This window comes from Enoplosus armatus, chromosome 4, assembly GCF_043641665.1.
Source record: "Enoplosus armatus isolate fEnoArm2 chromosome 4, fEnoArm2.hap1, whole genome shotgun sequence".
Classification (NCBI taxonomy): Eukaryota; Metazoa; Chordata; class Actinopteri; order Centrarchiformes; family Enoplosidae; genus Enoplosus; species Enoplosus armatus.
Genome location: NC_092183.1, coordinates 22,399,663 through 22,414,985, shown reverse-complemented (window position 1 = coordinate 22,414,985; position 15,323 = coordinate 22,399,663). Strand labels below are relative to the sequence as shown.

At 43.3% G+C, this 15,323-nt stretch overlaps 1 protein-coding gene across 1 annotated transcript; it reads left to right on the top strand.

Annotated features, from left to right (window-relative positions):
* Positions 1-1,085: 1,085 nt before the first annotated feature.
* rabl6b (RAB, member RAS oncogene family-like 6b) lies at positions 1,086-14,497 on the top strand. Its single transcript, XM_070904084.1, has 15 exons — positions 1,086-1,323; positions 1,429-1,563; positions 1,932-1,979; positions 2,666-2,718; positions 2,903-2,991; positions 5,138-5,278; positions 6,023-6,128; positions 6,381-6,484; positions 6,833-7,218; positions 8,367-8,520; positions 8,780-8,983; positions 9,992-10,250; positions 10,534-10,720; positions 11,736-11,788; positions 12,004-14,497. Exons 1-15 carry the CDS (start codon positions 1,194-1,196, stop codon positions 12,187-12,189), a joined length of 2,235 nt encoding a protein of 744 aa, XP_070760185.1. The 5' UTR covers positions 1,086-1,193; the 3' UTR covers positions 12,190-14,497.
* The last annotated feature ends 826 nt before the right edge of the window (positions 14,498-15,323 follow it).

Sequence of the window (15,323 nt, the reverse complement as noted above, 5' to 3'; positions counted from 1 at the left end):
TCGCGCCTACAATTCCCTGTCTTATTAAATAACCGTGAGTATTTGTAGCCGATGGCACCTGGAAGAAAACAGCCCGTCTGGCTGCGGTTTAATGACACTGAGCGTACAGGGGGGAGCTAAGCTAATATCAGCTGAGTAGCTAGCGTTAGCTAAAATAGAGCCAAAGGATAACGTTACCTTTTAGCCGGGGTAGGTAACAGACCGGGCTGCCTCATCACTCTTTGAAGCCTGCGTTGACCTTGACATACCCTCTAGAATATTTTAGTTTCACATTTTTAAGCAGAATTGCCTCAAAAATGTGGCCCAGCACTCTCTGTAAGTGAGCTAACATCCTGGACAGCTAATGCTAGGTGGATAACGTTAAAGGGAAAATTCACCCCAAAACCAAAAATCGAGTCATTGTGTTATTGTTACAGTATTAACACAGTTCGGCTTTGCATTTGAGGTCGTTTGCCCATAAGATAAACAGGAGACAAACCACGGAGCTGATCTTGGTAGTGAATAATGTAATATCTCAGGGGACACTGACAGCCCCCATTAGGGTTTTACAGAGACATGCTCTGATGCACTGCTGTGAGCCAGTCTTTCATGTATCACTAATGTGGCCCTAATACTTCACCTATAAATCTATGAACCAGTCACTGATTCGTTCTACCTACTGCAAAAGGTGTCATCTGACCGCATCATCAGACCTAGCCCTTGTGTGTACCTCTTGTATGCATTGGCATTGCATTGAAGTCACAGAGCTAAGCATCTTTGAGTAACCCATGAGGTTGTTTTTGAAGGTACGCTTCACGTATGGGGCCGATTGACTTCCAAGTTTCCAGAACTGGCAGCACATTTCTGTCACACCTTGTAAAGAAGACATTATACATTGTGTTGGTTTAACTTCTGCACCCCTCTGTTGTTTTTTTCCCACAGATGATGCTCAAAACAACATGGTAGTTACCTCCGACCGGCAAGCAAGAACGTCTAGTCAGATTTAGGAGAACCACTGCTGGATTCAGAGTCAGCATTTTGTCATTAGGCATCGTATTTGCCTCTAAGCATGGGCTCTTAACTTCCACAGCCACCACGATACACAGTTACACTTTTCCTTCAGTTGTTTGTGTGACGAATTGTGTGTGTGGGGGGGCGGGGTTTCCCACTGTACTGCCGTGTGTTACTGTACAAGCCCGTGAAGCCTCAGCAAGATGTTTTCAGCGCTTAAGAAGCTGGTGGGATCCGAGCCAGGCCAGCTCAGGGACAAGAACATCCCAGCCGGCCTGCAGTCCATGAACCAAAGTTTGCAGAGGCGCTTCGCCAAAGGGGTGCAGTATAATAGTAAGTAACACGTCTGTCCCATTTTATCAGCATTAAATATTGCCTTTTAGTTAAGTAGTTTTTCTTTTTTGACAAACTTAATATACTATCTTTTTCCCACTCAAGTGAAAATAGTCATCCGGGGAGATAGAAACACTGGGAAAAGCACTTTATGGCACCGACTGCAGGGCAAGAAGTTTGTGGAGGAGTACCTGCCCACTCAGGAGATCCAGGCCACAAGCATCCATTGGAATTACAAAAGTAAGCCGGGCCAACTCATGTCGCCACTCACCATGACAGCTTGTCTTATCTTTATCACCACTGCCTTGGTTATGTTTCTGTTTTGGTGACATCTCCTGTTTGTGCCTGGGTGGTTTGTTTCAGTGGCTCCATATCAAGGTAAAAAAAAAAAAAAAGAAGAAGAGAGATTTAGATTTAGCTTCAGCTAACCGATTTTTAGAGTAGGTGTCCTGTATTTGTGTTAGTCGTTCCATACCGAGCAAACCTTTGTCCCTTCTAGTGTTTTAGTTACTGGATCCATTTTAGAGTCACTTTAACAGCCTGCACGTGTGAGTTGTCTGTGGCCCTAAGAGCATGAATAACGACAACACCCTCTCTGTTTCTCTCAGCTACTGATGATGTGGTCAAGGTGGAGGTGTGGGACGTGGTGGACAAAGGTGAGTGTTGACACACGCTCCAGTTAAAGAACCAGACTTTCTACTGTGGCTCACCTAGCCACCTATAAGAAGTGACACCTTTTCTCCTCCCACTGCTGCAGTCAAGCTGCTACAGTGTTTCATGACAACAAATAGACGCATGGTTGCCGATTTGTTTTTCTGTCCTCAGTGTTGACGTTGTCTTTTTTTGTTTGTTTTTTTTGCACCTCTCTCTCGCACTCAACTCAGGCCAAAAATATCCTCTTCCTGAAGGTGTAGGTGAGCGCCACTATAGTGTGTAGAGGTTGAACTCGCTTATGTGCCGTGGGTTTGCCCCGGCCTCGTTTCCACTCTTATCTGAATGTCAATATCCTCAAGGTTTGGCTGCTCCCAGGTTGGCTGCGTGGCTACATGTCAGGGTTTGGCTGACTATTTCTGCTGTGTGTAGCTTGAGCCTGAGCGCCTGCACCGCCTGCACCGCACGAGCCGTGACTTAACACCAGGAGCGTGTATTTAAAGGATAGTGTGTGTGTGTTTTTAAAAAAAAAAAAAAAAAAAAAAAAAAAAGAGGCTTTTCCTCAAGAAAAGTGGCTGTGCTGCTCTGCTTGCTTTACTCATCATAAACTAACGTAAAGGAACAAACTAAGCTGTAGATTGTGATGTTTCGTTTCAGCTCGTCTAACACTTGCCATTTCATGTTCTTTCAGGCAAGGGCAAAAGGCGTGGAGACAATTTGAAACTTGAGAATGAGCCCCAAGAGGTGATTATCACATGACTGTCATGTGTTCAGGAAAAAAAGGCTCCCTTGTAGTATGTGGGTCAGGGATGGATCAGTCTTACAAAGTGTAAATGATCAGAAATATACGTTGTCAAAGAGAAGTGTTTCTTTTGCTACATCGTGCAATTAAAATGATTTGTTTAACATGAATCTGTGCGCGTTGTAGTCCGATGAGGTGGCCCTGGACGCAGAGTTCCTGGATGTGTACAAGAACTGTAACGGAGTCATCATGATGTTTGACATCACCAAGCAGTGGTAAGAGCAGATCTGTCCGACAGTTGTTGTTGTTGTCCTAACGCTGGTCTCATCAGCGAACTGTGATGCTACAATATGCATGGCCAGATTAGGTTTCAGCCAGTCTGCGCGTGGCTGTGAGAGTTTCCACTGGTGGACTTTTGCTCAGCTTCAAAGGCAAAAACCTTCAAAGACACTTTAACATTGCTATTTTTGGTGCATAGTCTCTTTTTAATTCTTTTTAAACACTTGGGACATGATGCACCAATAGGTATTGTGTTGTTTTTGTGCCATGCTTGTGTACTAACCTGTTGTAGTAACAGTATTAGTATCACTTTTAGTATTTATACATGCCAGTCTCTCATTTTTCTAGTTTGGTATATAGTAAATACTTGTGAATACTTGAAAAACACCCAAACCCAACAATGAATGTATCCTCCACAGTAGTGTGTGTGTGTGTGTGTGTGTGTGTATATCAAAGCCTGATATATCTTCTTCCTCTGTGCCGTAGAGCTCCACTGTTGTCCAAAAACACATTAGTGACATGTGCCTTTATTGCTATGAACACACACACACACTCTAGTCTGTTGTGACTCAATTATACATGCACTGCACTGCTCCCGAAACTACTCGCTGGAGCACCAAATGTGGATTATTCCACAGCAGAAAATAGTCCCTATGTCCTCATGTTTGAGTAACGTTTGCCGCGAAACGACAGGGCCCACCTGCTGGGAACGATGAGTGAGCCGCTTTTTTAATTCAATTCAATTCAATTCAATTCAATTCAATTTTATTTATATAGCGCCAAATCACAACAAAGTCATCTCATGACACTTTACAAAATAGAGCAGGTCTAGACCGACTCTTTATAATGTTATTACAGAGACCCAACAGTTCCCACCATGAGCAAGCACTTTGGCGACAGTGGCAAGGAAAAACTTCCTTTTAAAAGGCAGAAACCTCGAGCAGAACCAGACTCTAGGTGGGCGGTCATCTGCTTTGACCGGTTGGGTTTTAGGGAGAGAGAGAGAGAGAGAGAGAGAGAGAGAGAGAGAGAGAGAGAGAGAGAGAGAGAGAGAGAGAGAGACAGAGAGAGAGACAGAGAGAGAGACAGAGAGAGAGAGAGAGACAGAGAGAGAGACAGAGACAGAGACAGAGAGATAGACATAGAGACACAGATAGACAGACAGACAGACAGATAGGTAGGCAAAGATGTATGGCAGCACTAACAGTAGAAATAGCTGTAATATTAGCTGAGATTAATAATAGGAGCTTAAAGGTTGACATCTTCAGTAGGAATCAATGGGAGCCACTAACGTGTTGTTGCTTTTGGCCTTTTCTTGGGATTTGTTGACAATAAGAAAAATGTAGCTTTTACCTTACCCTGTAAATGTTACAATAAAAGCCCTCAGTATTGAGGACTGTGCCCCGCTGTGCTGTTACCGGCACTGAAGTGGTGCGTGGTACAGATTTGTACAGCTCGTGCACACATTGAACCTTCTTGCCCTTGAGACCCATGAAGTCCAGCATCATTTATTTTAAGGTCACAACACTCCACAACAGCAGCAGGATATTACGTTGTGATTTTATTATTTTGAAACATCTGCACAAAATGTGTAATTGTCCTAACTTCTGGCAAGTAATCACTCCGTGAACTGCAATTGGATCAAAAACATTCAGTAGCTACATTTTGATATGTGCAGATTTAAACAGACATTAGAGGGAAACCTATTAGATTTGATGGCTTTAGTTGTAGAAGAAGAAACAAACTGTCATATGACATGATATCATTTGTGAAGTTATTTTACTTTCATGACTTTGTGTGGTTTTAATATGCGTTCAATCTGCCCAACTCACTAGGCTTTTAATACACCTCTTCTAATATACCTTTCTGAGACATTAGAACTCGTTTTTTTTTTGTAACACCACAGAGCTGCAGTAACCTGTTCATTGGTGCCGTTGATTTTTGATACATGTTTGTACCTGTTAATGTGTAAAAGTGATGTCTTCGATAAATGCAAGCACACTAACATGGAGGATTCTTTAAATCCCTCCATTTCAGCCTTCACTGAACTGAGCCCTCAGCAATTCGTTTTTATTCGGTCTGAGCTTGAAGTTTCCTTCACCCACCCACAGACCCTCAGCTGTGTCTTTTTGTCAATTGCAGGACTTTTAACTACATCCTGAGGGAACTGCCCAAAGTACCCACCCACGTGCCGGTGTGTGTGCTGGGAAACCACAGGGACATGGGCGAGCACCGTGTCATCCTCCCCGATGACATAAGAGACCTGATTGCTGGACTGAACAGGTAAAGATCAGATATGTTAGGGATGGAATTACAAGCACACCCACTGTGGTGGTTAATAAGTTACATTTCTCAGACCTGGTGTAGCTGTGGAGTCTGATTTAAATATTTTGAATTTGAAAGTCATCACGCGTCATTAAGGCTGCACAGTTACCTTCTATGTAATGTTTTCTAGTGCGCCATCGTAGTTTCCCTATAGGCTGCAATCTCTGTGATAGTGAAGAAGCAGAGATACATTCATCCAGCCCTAACTCAAGAAAACACAATGAGGCGTCCTCAACTTTTAATTCTGCCAACACAATAGCTTGATCATCTCCATGTCTTTGTCCTAATCAAAAAAAAATGTCTCCCCAGCTTCCTGCCGGGCTCTGTAAAAGCTTGCCAACCTGCAGCCGAGTCCTGTTGATCTTAGATCATAGAGGAGCATTTAACAGCTAAAGAACCAGACCAGTTGGTGGAGACCAAAAATTGAGCTAAATCTATCATCATTTGTCAGGTGGACACATGACGTGACTCCTAATAGATGGTAATGTCGCTGTGTGTCCACTGGACGTGGATAAAGACATTTGCTAACACATCTTAAATAAAGTGAAGAAGCTTGCTCTGCTGCCCCCAAGTGGTCTAAAAATGAATGGATGCAGCTTTAACGTGTTTCCAGTCTTAACCTTTATATAATGACGAGGATTACGAGGGACATAAAGATACGCTGCATGTGTTCTGTAACTAAGTAATATTTGTGTTTTGCAGACCAATGGGATCATCTTACATCCACTATGCCGAGTCCTCAATGAAGAATGGGTTTGGCTTGAAATATCTGCACAGGTTTTTCAACATCCCCTTCCTGCAGCTACAGGTCATTTCACTTTTATGACTCCTTTCATTTTTGTTGAGTTGTTCCTTCCTGCGCTGGTCAACAGGATTTTGACTTTAAGTGGAGAAAATAGGATCGCTGTATTGTTTGGCCTGTGTGACATTCTTATATATAAAGGCTTAATCCTGTTCAGTCATTCATGGCAGCTTTGTGTGTGTGTGTGTGTGTGTGTGTGTGTGTGTGTGTGTGTGTGTGTGTGTGTGTGTGTGTGTGTGTGTGTGTGTGTGCGTGCAGAGAGAGACCCTCCTGAGGCAGCTGGAGACCAACCAGCTGGACATGGATGCCACTTTGGAGGAGCTTTGTGTCCAGCAGGAGACTGAAGATCAAAACTATGAGATGTACCGTCTACTTTTTTTTTTCTTTCTCTCTGCCAGTGTAGTGTTGTACGGATCCCCTAGAGGGACGTGAGCAAAAGCTTTCTCTTCCACAAGTTTCTGGATAGATAGTAATCCTGTGGCTCCGTAGTGCTGAGGCTGGGACCACACTATAGACTGTAACTCCATCCAGCTGTGGTTTTTATTTTACACAGATTTATGAAATGCCGTGCTTGGGTACGTTCCCTTCAGCTAAGGTTTTATTCTTGTTGTAAAAATAAAGATTACACTCGCAGCCCCCGCACTCCCAGCCTCAGATATTATTGCAGGTGAATCATAGATCATTAACCATCCCTGTTGCCGTTTCTGCAGATTCTTGGAGAACTTGGAGTCTCGCAGTAAGGGCTACGGCTCTCCTGGTCCAGCCAACGGCCAGAGTCCCTCCTCAGGCTCCCAGTCCCCCATCGTCCCTCCCAGCGGGGCCTCCACAGGCAGCTCCAGCCCCAGCACCCCTCAGCCCCCCATTCCCTCCCAGGCGCTTCCCCAGTCACCGTCCGTGTCCGCTTCGTCCCCTCCACCTCCCCCGGCGGCGGTTAGCGCGACTTCCTCGCCCACCGCGGAGGCAAAGCCGCCAGCCCAGTCCCCCGAGCACCTTCAGTCCTCAGCTGCCTGTGGGGCGTCGGCCCCCCAGAAACGCAGCTTCATCTCCCGCTGGTTCGGTTCATCTCCTGCTTCCGAGGCTTCTGCTTCAGGACCAGGTGAGATTACTACAGATTACTCACGCAGCTAAAGGCTCCGTACCAGTCCACGTGCTGTCTGCTCTGCAGTGGTGTGCACACTCTCCTACAATTGTTGTCAGGGAAAAAAATGGAAGAAACCTCCATAAGAGCAACAGAGGAGGGACCCCTCTCCCAGGACGGATAGACATGCATGTAATTGCAGTGGTTTGCGATCGGCACAAGAACCACAGCGGCCCTAACTCAGCTCTTATCTGCTGTAAATTCACAGTTAAGTCAAAACACTTCACATTAAACATTTGAGCAAATAGGATTTAAATGAAAATGAACTTAATTACAATAGTCCTTAATTAAGTATTCAAAGGCAAAATAAGTGTGACAATCCTCCTCCTTCATCTTATCTAACTTTGCAATTCAACCCTGTTGTCCAGCAGTGACATGAGTCTCGTGCTTCAGATGCCAAATATCGCTCGAGGACGAAAACCCACCACTTTAACAGAGGGACCAAGAAACAGAAATGGCTTTTACATTATCACATATCTATGTATTACATATATTATATACATGATTTATCATATCTAACATTAAAAAGCCATGTTTGACAGGTCTGAAGTAATGATGTTTGAAATTTTAACAAACGTTATCACAGCGCAAGACCTGAAATACAGTTTGAGAACGTCTGTTTTGGAGAATTACATGAGTGTGCTTGTTCTTCTAAAACACTAAAATCATTACTGACTCAGCGGTGGACATTAAGCAACATGAGACAGTGCTGTTTTCGTCCATGTTACTTACTCCTACATGATTCAGCATGACTCAGCCTGTTAGGGGCAGCTGTGCTTGTTTTTTTTCTGATCAAAATTGTGGAAATGGTAAATAGCTAACTTTATTTTTTAGATGAGCTTTTGAATGGATTATTCAGCTGTAACTGAAACATGCTGTGGTCCATAGCAAGTAAGTCACAAGATTCAAGACTTAGCAGTTGAGAAATGCAGAGCTTTTGAAATGATCAAAGGGCCGGCTCGCACCGGAATGTCATGTGATTTCCACTGAGTTTTTGTGTAATTAACAAGGCGCCGGCGACGGGAGCTGTTTAACGCCAAAGTGCGGATTCAAATACTGTTTGTTTGATAGTTACTCACATAAATTGGGCTCCATGTTTCCCCCAGAGGACCCGCCTGCGCCAGCATGTCCCACTAAGGTTCAGAGTGTGGATGATTTTGTGCCAGATGAGAGACTGGATAAAAGCTTCCTGGAGGACAGCCTGCCCTCAAAGACCAGGGTGCCGCAGCCTGCACCAGCCCCGGCTGTGGACAGCGACAGGTGAGAGCGCTTTTTCAATTGGTTGGGACGGAGTTAGTATTTGTTGATGTCCTATATATGATCTTTTTCACACTTAAAGAATAAAATGTGTTTACTTTCAACTTCTGTGCATTCAAAAAGGTGTATTCAATGTTCACCATGGTTCTGGTTTCAACCGCCCCAGCTGTTCCAGCAGAGCTGCACAGTCGCCCATAATAGTAGCCCCTCTCCCTATGAGCGAAGGTAAAAAGACGGCTTCCCCCTTCTTTCTCTGTCCCAGTGATGCCGAAGGCCGAGGAAACCCCATGGTGTCTGGTTTCCAGGATGAGCTGGACCCTGACGACACCGAGCCCGGTCTTCCCCAGCCCAAGACCCTGCCCCTCGGTAAAGACATCACTCTGACCAGTGACGAGGAAGAGGGAGTACCGACGGCCCCCGCCATCGCACGGGACCAAGACCTGGACAGTGAGCCTGAGCTGAAAGCGTACGTCCTCTCTCAGAATGACATGGCCTTGAACACAGTCCATAGAAGCTTGTTGTGGTGTTGAGGGTTGATGGCAGGGACTGTAGAGGAATTGTGGGGGGCGAGTGAGAGCAGGTCTGTCACAGGGAGCCAACGTAAAAGTTTTGACAGGAAACACTCATGCAGAAGAGAGAAACTGACATGCAGTAAAAGGCATGGGCTGGATTCAAACACGCTGCCGTGGTTAGGACCCTGCCTGAATGGTACACTCTCTACAAGTCTACAATAGTAGGTTTCTTACCACGCTAAGCGCTTCATTGCCATGTGGACCGTCACCAAAGAGGAGTCCAAATAATCAAATCAAGTCAAATGTATTTATATGGCACGTTCAAAACAACCGGAGTTGACCAATTTGCTGTACAAAATGCAGTGAACTGCACAACAATGGCGAGTAAAAGTAAATAGCAATAAAATAAAATGGCACAATAACAACAATAAATGGTAATGAATATATAAGCTCATTTCACTAATATATTGATCTGAGCTGCTGAACGGGCGAAGGGTGCATTCACTACATTTTATGTTATGGAAGAACTAAGCAATAAATGTTGGAATCACCATATTAAAAGCCCCGAGGAATATTTATGCATGCATGTTATACCCCGGCAGTCTCTCCCCCACATCAAGAGACGTGCAACAGCTGGTCCCATCAAGAAGCAGTGACCCCTTGTGTGTCCCTCTCACGCCTAAAACGTTTTCATTTCTGTCTCCCAATCGCAATTTACTGTAAATAAACCTCAGTGTGTTACAATGCCAATGCACGGCCTGAGGTGTGTGGCATTTAGATCTGCCACACAAAGTGCCGTGGTGTGACTAGATGCTTTACATAATCACACTGTAGAGGCCGGTGTGACCACGAGTTCCTGTGGTTTCTGTGATTTTTAGATAACACACTTGCTGCTGACATCGCTAAAAGAGCGTATCTAGAATTATAGAAGTGTATAAATCTTCCACATCGCCCTGTTCCAGGCCCATGATCCACGTCACAAAACCAAAGGTGGCATCCAAAGCTCCAGAGCCCAGAGGCCAGACCGCTGCACCCATCTCCCTCACTCTAACTCCGGCAGCGGAGCAGCCAGCCCGACACCAAGGCAAGAAGAAGGGGAGCCCGCCCAAAGCTGAAGACTCCGACACTGACCCCGAGGGCCCTGTGGCCCAGATGCTCTCGTTTGTCATGGATGACCCCGACTTTGAGTCCGAAGCTTCAGACACACCAAAAATAGCGAAGGTAAAGTAGACCAGATTTACCGTCCCGGCCCTCACTGTTGTTTCTGCTGCTGAAAGCCTGAGCTTTTAACGGAATTGTTGGATTTGGTGGGGTTTTTTTGTCATTCAGTCAAATTCACAGCATGGTACAAATCAGACAGAACCCTGACACACTGGCTAGTAGTACTAAAGACCTTCTTAATTGCACTTGTGTCACACTGCCACGTCAGAAGCCTTTGTTTATTCATTTCTTTCTTTCTTTGAAAAATCAAATCATTTGTTTTCGGCTGCCGTGCCCTTCCCAGGATACGTTCCCGGTCAGAGACGAGCTCCTGTCGGACCTTTCTGACGATGACATGCAGTTCGGCAAGGTGCCGGAACCTCTGAAGCCCACCGTGATCTCCTTCAAACACAAGGACGACACCGACCTCTTTGGCCTCGGCATCCAAGAGGAGGCTCCCGCAGCCAAGGACAGCAGTGAGGAGCAGGAAGGCAAGTCGTGAGATATTTGTTGATGCGTCTAGTATCCCCAAATGAGCTGTTGCTATGGTTCTGATGAGTGACTTAACATTATATCTGCTTCATCATATGTGGGAGTGGGAATCTTTGGGAATCACAGGATTAGATTTCCGATCGTTTCTTTGTGTCACAATTCTCTCGTTGAAATTAATTCTTGATTCAGCAAACGGAAAAGTTGACACTACATTCAGCCTAGCCGGCCCTGGTTGAAGGTCACTGTCTGACCGAACAGGGAAGAGAAAACAGAGAAAAGTGTGTGGGGAGTATGCAGCTTTTTATTTAAGTGAATTTGAAAAACATGTTACAGGCTTCCATCTCTCAGAATAATGAAGTGAAAGTGTCATTTACTGGCTGAATGCCTTTTTTGGAACCAGAAGTTGGACTACGTGTTCTGGAGAAGGAAAAGGAAAAAGTCTACCACGCTGTGAAAAAATAACTTCTTTGAACTGTAGATAAGGCTCTCTGCCTTTTTCAGTCCCTCACATAACATTTATTAACCACTTCTAGGAATTGATTCAGAATTGTAGATGATAAGAGTTAGTATATGTACAATCACTCTATTATACTATCAATTGATTCCGGTTCCAGTCCTTAATGTTCTCTGCTTTTCCCACAAAAATATAACAAATAATTCGGTCCTCTAGACCAAAGGTCCGTGATATTGCCTTAACCGCGCGCCCCCAAAGTACAAGACATGGTGATTATCAAGGTATTCCATGCAGTCTCTGGTGGTCATCCTGAAATGAATAGAACCATAGTTACATAATAAGTTACATATTCAAAATTACATTGGGAGTGGGATACCTGGATTTGAATATTTTATGTTTGGGATCATTGTATGTTGAAGAAATAACATATTGCATTTAACGTTTTAGTCAAATGGTTAAAAAACGTATTATAAAACATGTTTAAAACGGGGTTCATGTGTCACGTCAGTCGTACATCGCCATAAGACTGCTGTGTGTATCCGCTCCTCTTTCAGAGAAAGAAAGCAAACACTCCTCCAAAGAAAAGAAGAAAAAGAAGAAGAAAAGCAAAGAGGTAAAGTTGTTGTTGCTCATATCACATACTGTAAGTAGTAAGGGAGGTTTTTCCTTGCTGCCTTGCTGACGGTGGGAACTGTTGGGTTATAATATTATAAAGAGTACTGTCTAGACCTGCTCGATATAAGTTTGTTGTGATTTGATGCCGTATGAATGATACTGAATGGAATTACAACGTGTCTGAACGGTAATATCAATCCTCTCGTTTTACAGGAGGATGAAAAGAGCAAGAAGAAACACAAATACAAGAAAAAGGAGAGAGACGAAGCCGCTCCAGCGGAGGAAAAGAAGAAAAAGAAGTCCCGGACCAAGAAGACTGAAGTGGACGAGCTGGAGGACTTTCTGGGCGGAGGAGCGGCATCAATCAAAAGGGACGACGGTGATTATGAAGAACTATAAAAGCTCCGGTTTTTATGAGGAAACATGGAGCCGCAGAACAGCAGTGGGGCACGTGGTCGTTCAAAAAGAAAAAAACTCCCGGTTCCTTGACTTGTATGTGCATAAAGCAGCATCTCCAAGCCATACGCAATACACAAGGCTACCAACAACACCCAGGTAAAAAAAAAAAAAAAACAAGGACTGTGGTACCTGTATGTTCCTTCTTGATTGATTTCCCCATCTGCACTACTGCTGTCACTTCCATTTCAACCAATGAGAAACAGCGAGGAGACCCACATGTGCTGTAGGAAGTCGTGACATCAAAATCTGACGAGTGGCGTAGCTGCAAATTGGCTCTTTGTACTTTGACACGGTTGAACGTGTTGGTTTGATACTTTCTTCGATTTGATTATGCTCTGCAAAGTGATCCACTCCGAATCAGCCGCTGTAAATAGGGTTTCCACTTTGTGTCGAGTGTTTGTTTGGTGGGTGTAATAATGGAGAGCATGCTAAAAGTGAAGGCAGACTCCTTCGAGACTCCATAGTGTTCTGTCTTTTCTTTCTTTCCTACTTGTTGGCTTAAAATGGTTAATGGCAGATTTAGTCTTGTGTTTCTAATTATGGACACCGAAGAAGATTTAAGAGTTTTCTCCGTCACAAACAAAGGAAATGACCTCCTCCTCCTTCATTCCTGGAGGCACGTCGGCCGGCTGAATTTGAAAACATTTTCGCCTCGTTCTGGCCTCCATCCACACTTATTTTGCTTTTCAAAAAACGTTTCTGAAGAGCGAAGAGAGCTCTGAAGTCTTGGTTTGGACCAGGTGTCAGATGCAGATCTCTCTCGGCCAAGTCACAGCCTAATCTGACAGTGACCACCCTGAAAGACAAAAAAAAGATTTAGTCTGATCCAAGCATTTACCCCATTTTGCTGGCTTTTCACTGTGGATGGAGAAATCCCAATGCTGGACACATGCCGGTTTTAAAGAATTTGCCACTTCAGTGTGGACGTGGTCTTGGTCTGAAACTGAAACCACATGGGCATCACCGGCGACTTCATGATTTCATCCACAGGTCAAAAATAATACCAGTTACTTTCCTTAGCCCAACTTAGCGATCCATTCAACGGCCTCCTTCCTCTGCCTCAGCCCGGGGGCTGCGTACCAATTCTCTTTGTGTTTTTCTGCAATTGCCTTAATGGAGGTTACTACAAGGGAATGATGTGCCGCTATCCTCGTGAACCATTTTTAAGTGTTCTTACTGTAAAGTGTTAGGTAGCTCGGGTTGGGTTCAGAATGTTGTCCTTTTTGCTTTTGATTGGTGGAAAAACAGAATCTATATCATCCTTAAAGCCTGTCATAAGATTGCAGTGAATTGTTACATATGTTTGTCTTTTGTTTGATTGGTCAGCAAAACATCATCCTTTATAAAGGAGTATTATTGAATTATGTTAATATTTCTCTGTAAGTAACATTTCCAAGATTTCCTCATTGTTTTATCCTTGTTATTTATTGCTTTGTCGCTAAATGTCTGGATTTTGTTTGCGCGATTTGTGCTGAAACTGTCTGTTAAACACATAATGCAGCTGCTTTTTACGGGGCTACAGTTGTTCCCATTCCCTAACTTGTTTTCCTGTAATACACCCTCCAACGGTTTACTTCCACTGCTTTTTAAGGACACGTACGCGGCGATATGAACTGCAAAACTTTCCACACGTTTTTTTTCTTCTTTTGTCTGACGCCTGGAATTGCCTGCTCATGATAGTACGGCGACAACGCGCAGTATCTTCCATGAATTGCGTCACCGAAATGTTTCAAAATGAGTGAAGCATTCTTGCATCCAGGAGAGCTAATGTGTATTTTTAGACATGTTTTGACAACTGACAGATTTCATACAGTTTCCATCTCCCATACACATATATACTCTGTTGGTTTACAAAGAAATTATGTTTGATATTCCAAAGTTGAAACTATGCAGCATTGATCCTGAATACTGTATGTTCTTTCTTTGTTTTGTTTTGTTTTTGTCTTCTGTCACGTGATTGAGGATAAATGCTGAAAGCACAGTTTCAAGCAAAGCATGAGACTTAAATGTACAGCAAGAAAAGAATGTATAAAGTATATAAATAAATCTATACATTTGAAGAGCTTTGTTCCAAAACTGACGTGTACACTATGTGGAAACAAACCTTTCCAAATGGATGTGTATGACGTTTTGGAATGAAACCCTTCATTTATTTTTCACCCCATGACATGTTCCATCTTTACACTATGTGTGAGTTTGCTTATGTTTGGTTTGTCCAATAAATGCAAACTTATTTCTTCATAAAGAACATTTCTTGTCCTTTTTTTAATTATTTTTTGACTTGCACAACAACTTCACTGAACAGTAAGTCTCTTAATGGTGCTGAAATGAAGCCAGAATATGAAGACATGCAGGACCGCCTTTGATCATTTCCCTCATCATTTTCAGCTCAGGGAAAGCTCTGCTCATAGTAATCGTACGGCTCCTCTGTCTTCTAAAGAAAGAAAATAAAAAGATGTTGTGCCGGTTGCTCTCAAGCAGTCCAAGTTCTATTTTTAATTTGAAGAAGTCGCACTTTACCTTTACAAATGTGTTTTGTTGTTGCTGTGAAAGAACAATTTGAAAGTTTAGTTAATGCCTCCATCGTCTGAATTGGCCATATTTACATTAATCTGTATTAGAGATAAACCTTGTCAGTCTCCTCCAGATTTTAGTACCCAAAATTCAAAGGAGGGAGACTTGTATAAGTAGGTATACATGTGTATACGTATAAATACAACTTAGTGTCGGCTGTCTATAATGTAGACCATCTAAATCTGCCTAAAATGAAATCCAGCGAGCGGAACTCCAGATGTGAGCACCAGAGGCTGGAAAAGAAACATAATTGTGATTTGGGTATTGATTGTGCAAGATATATATGATTACTATTACAGCCTTTACAGATATACGATTTGCAGGTTTACCTAAAGACAGTTATTCTGTGATACACTTAACATGTTGTATCAACCATGCATCTTTATATCTAAGAATATTAACTAATGGCGGTTATAAAAACACATGGGTAGTTTGAATTAAAGCTGTACTAATCAATATTTTAACATGAACACAAATATAAAGTGAAAGGTGTTGTTCAT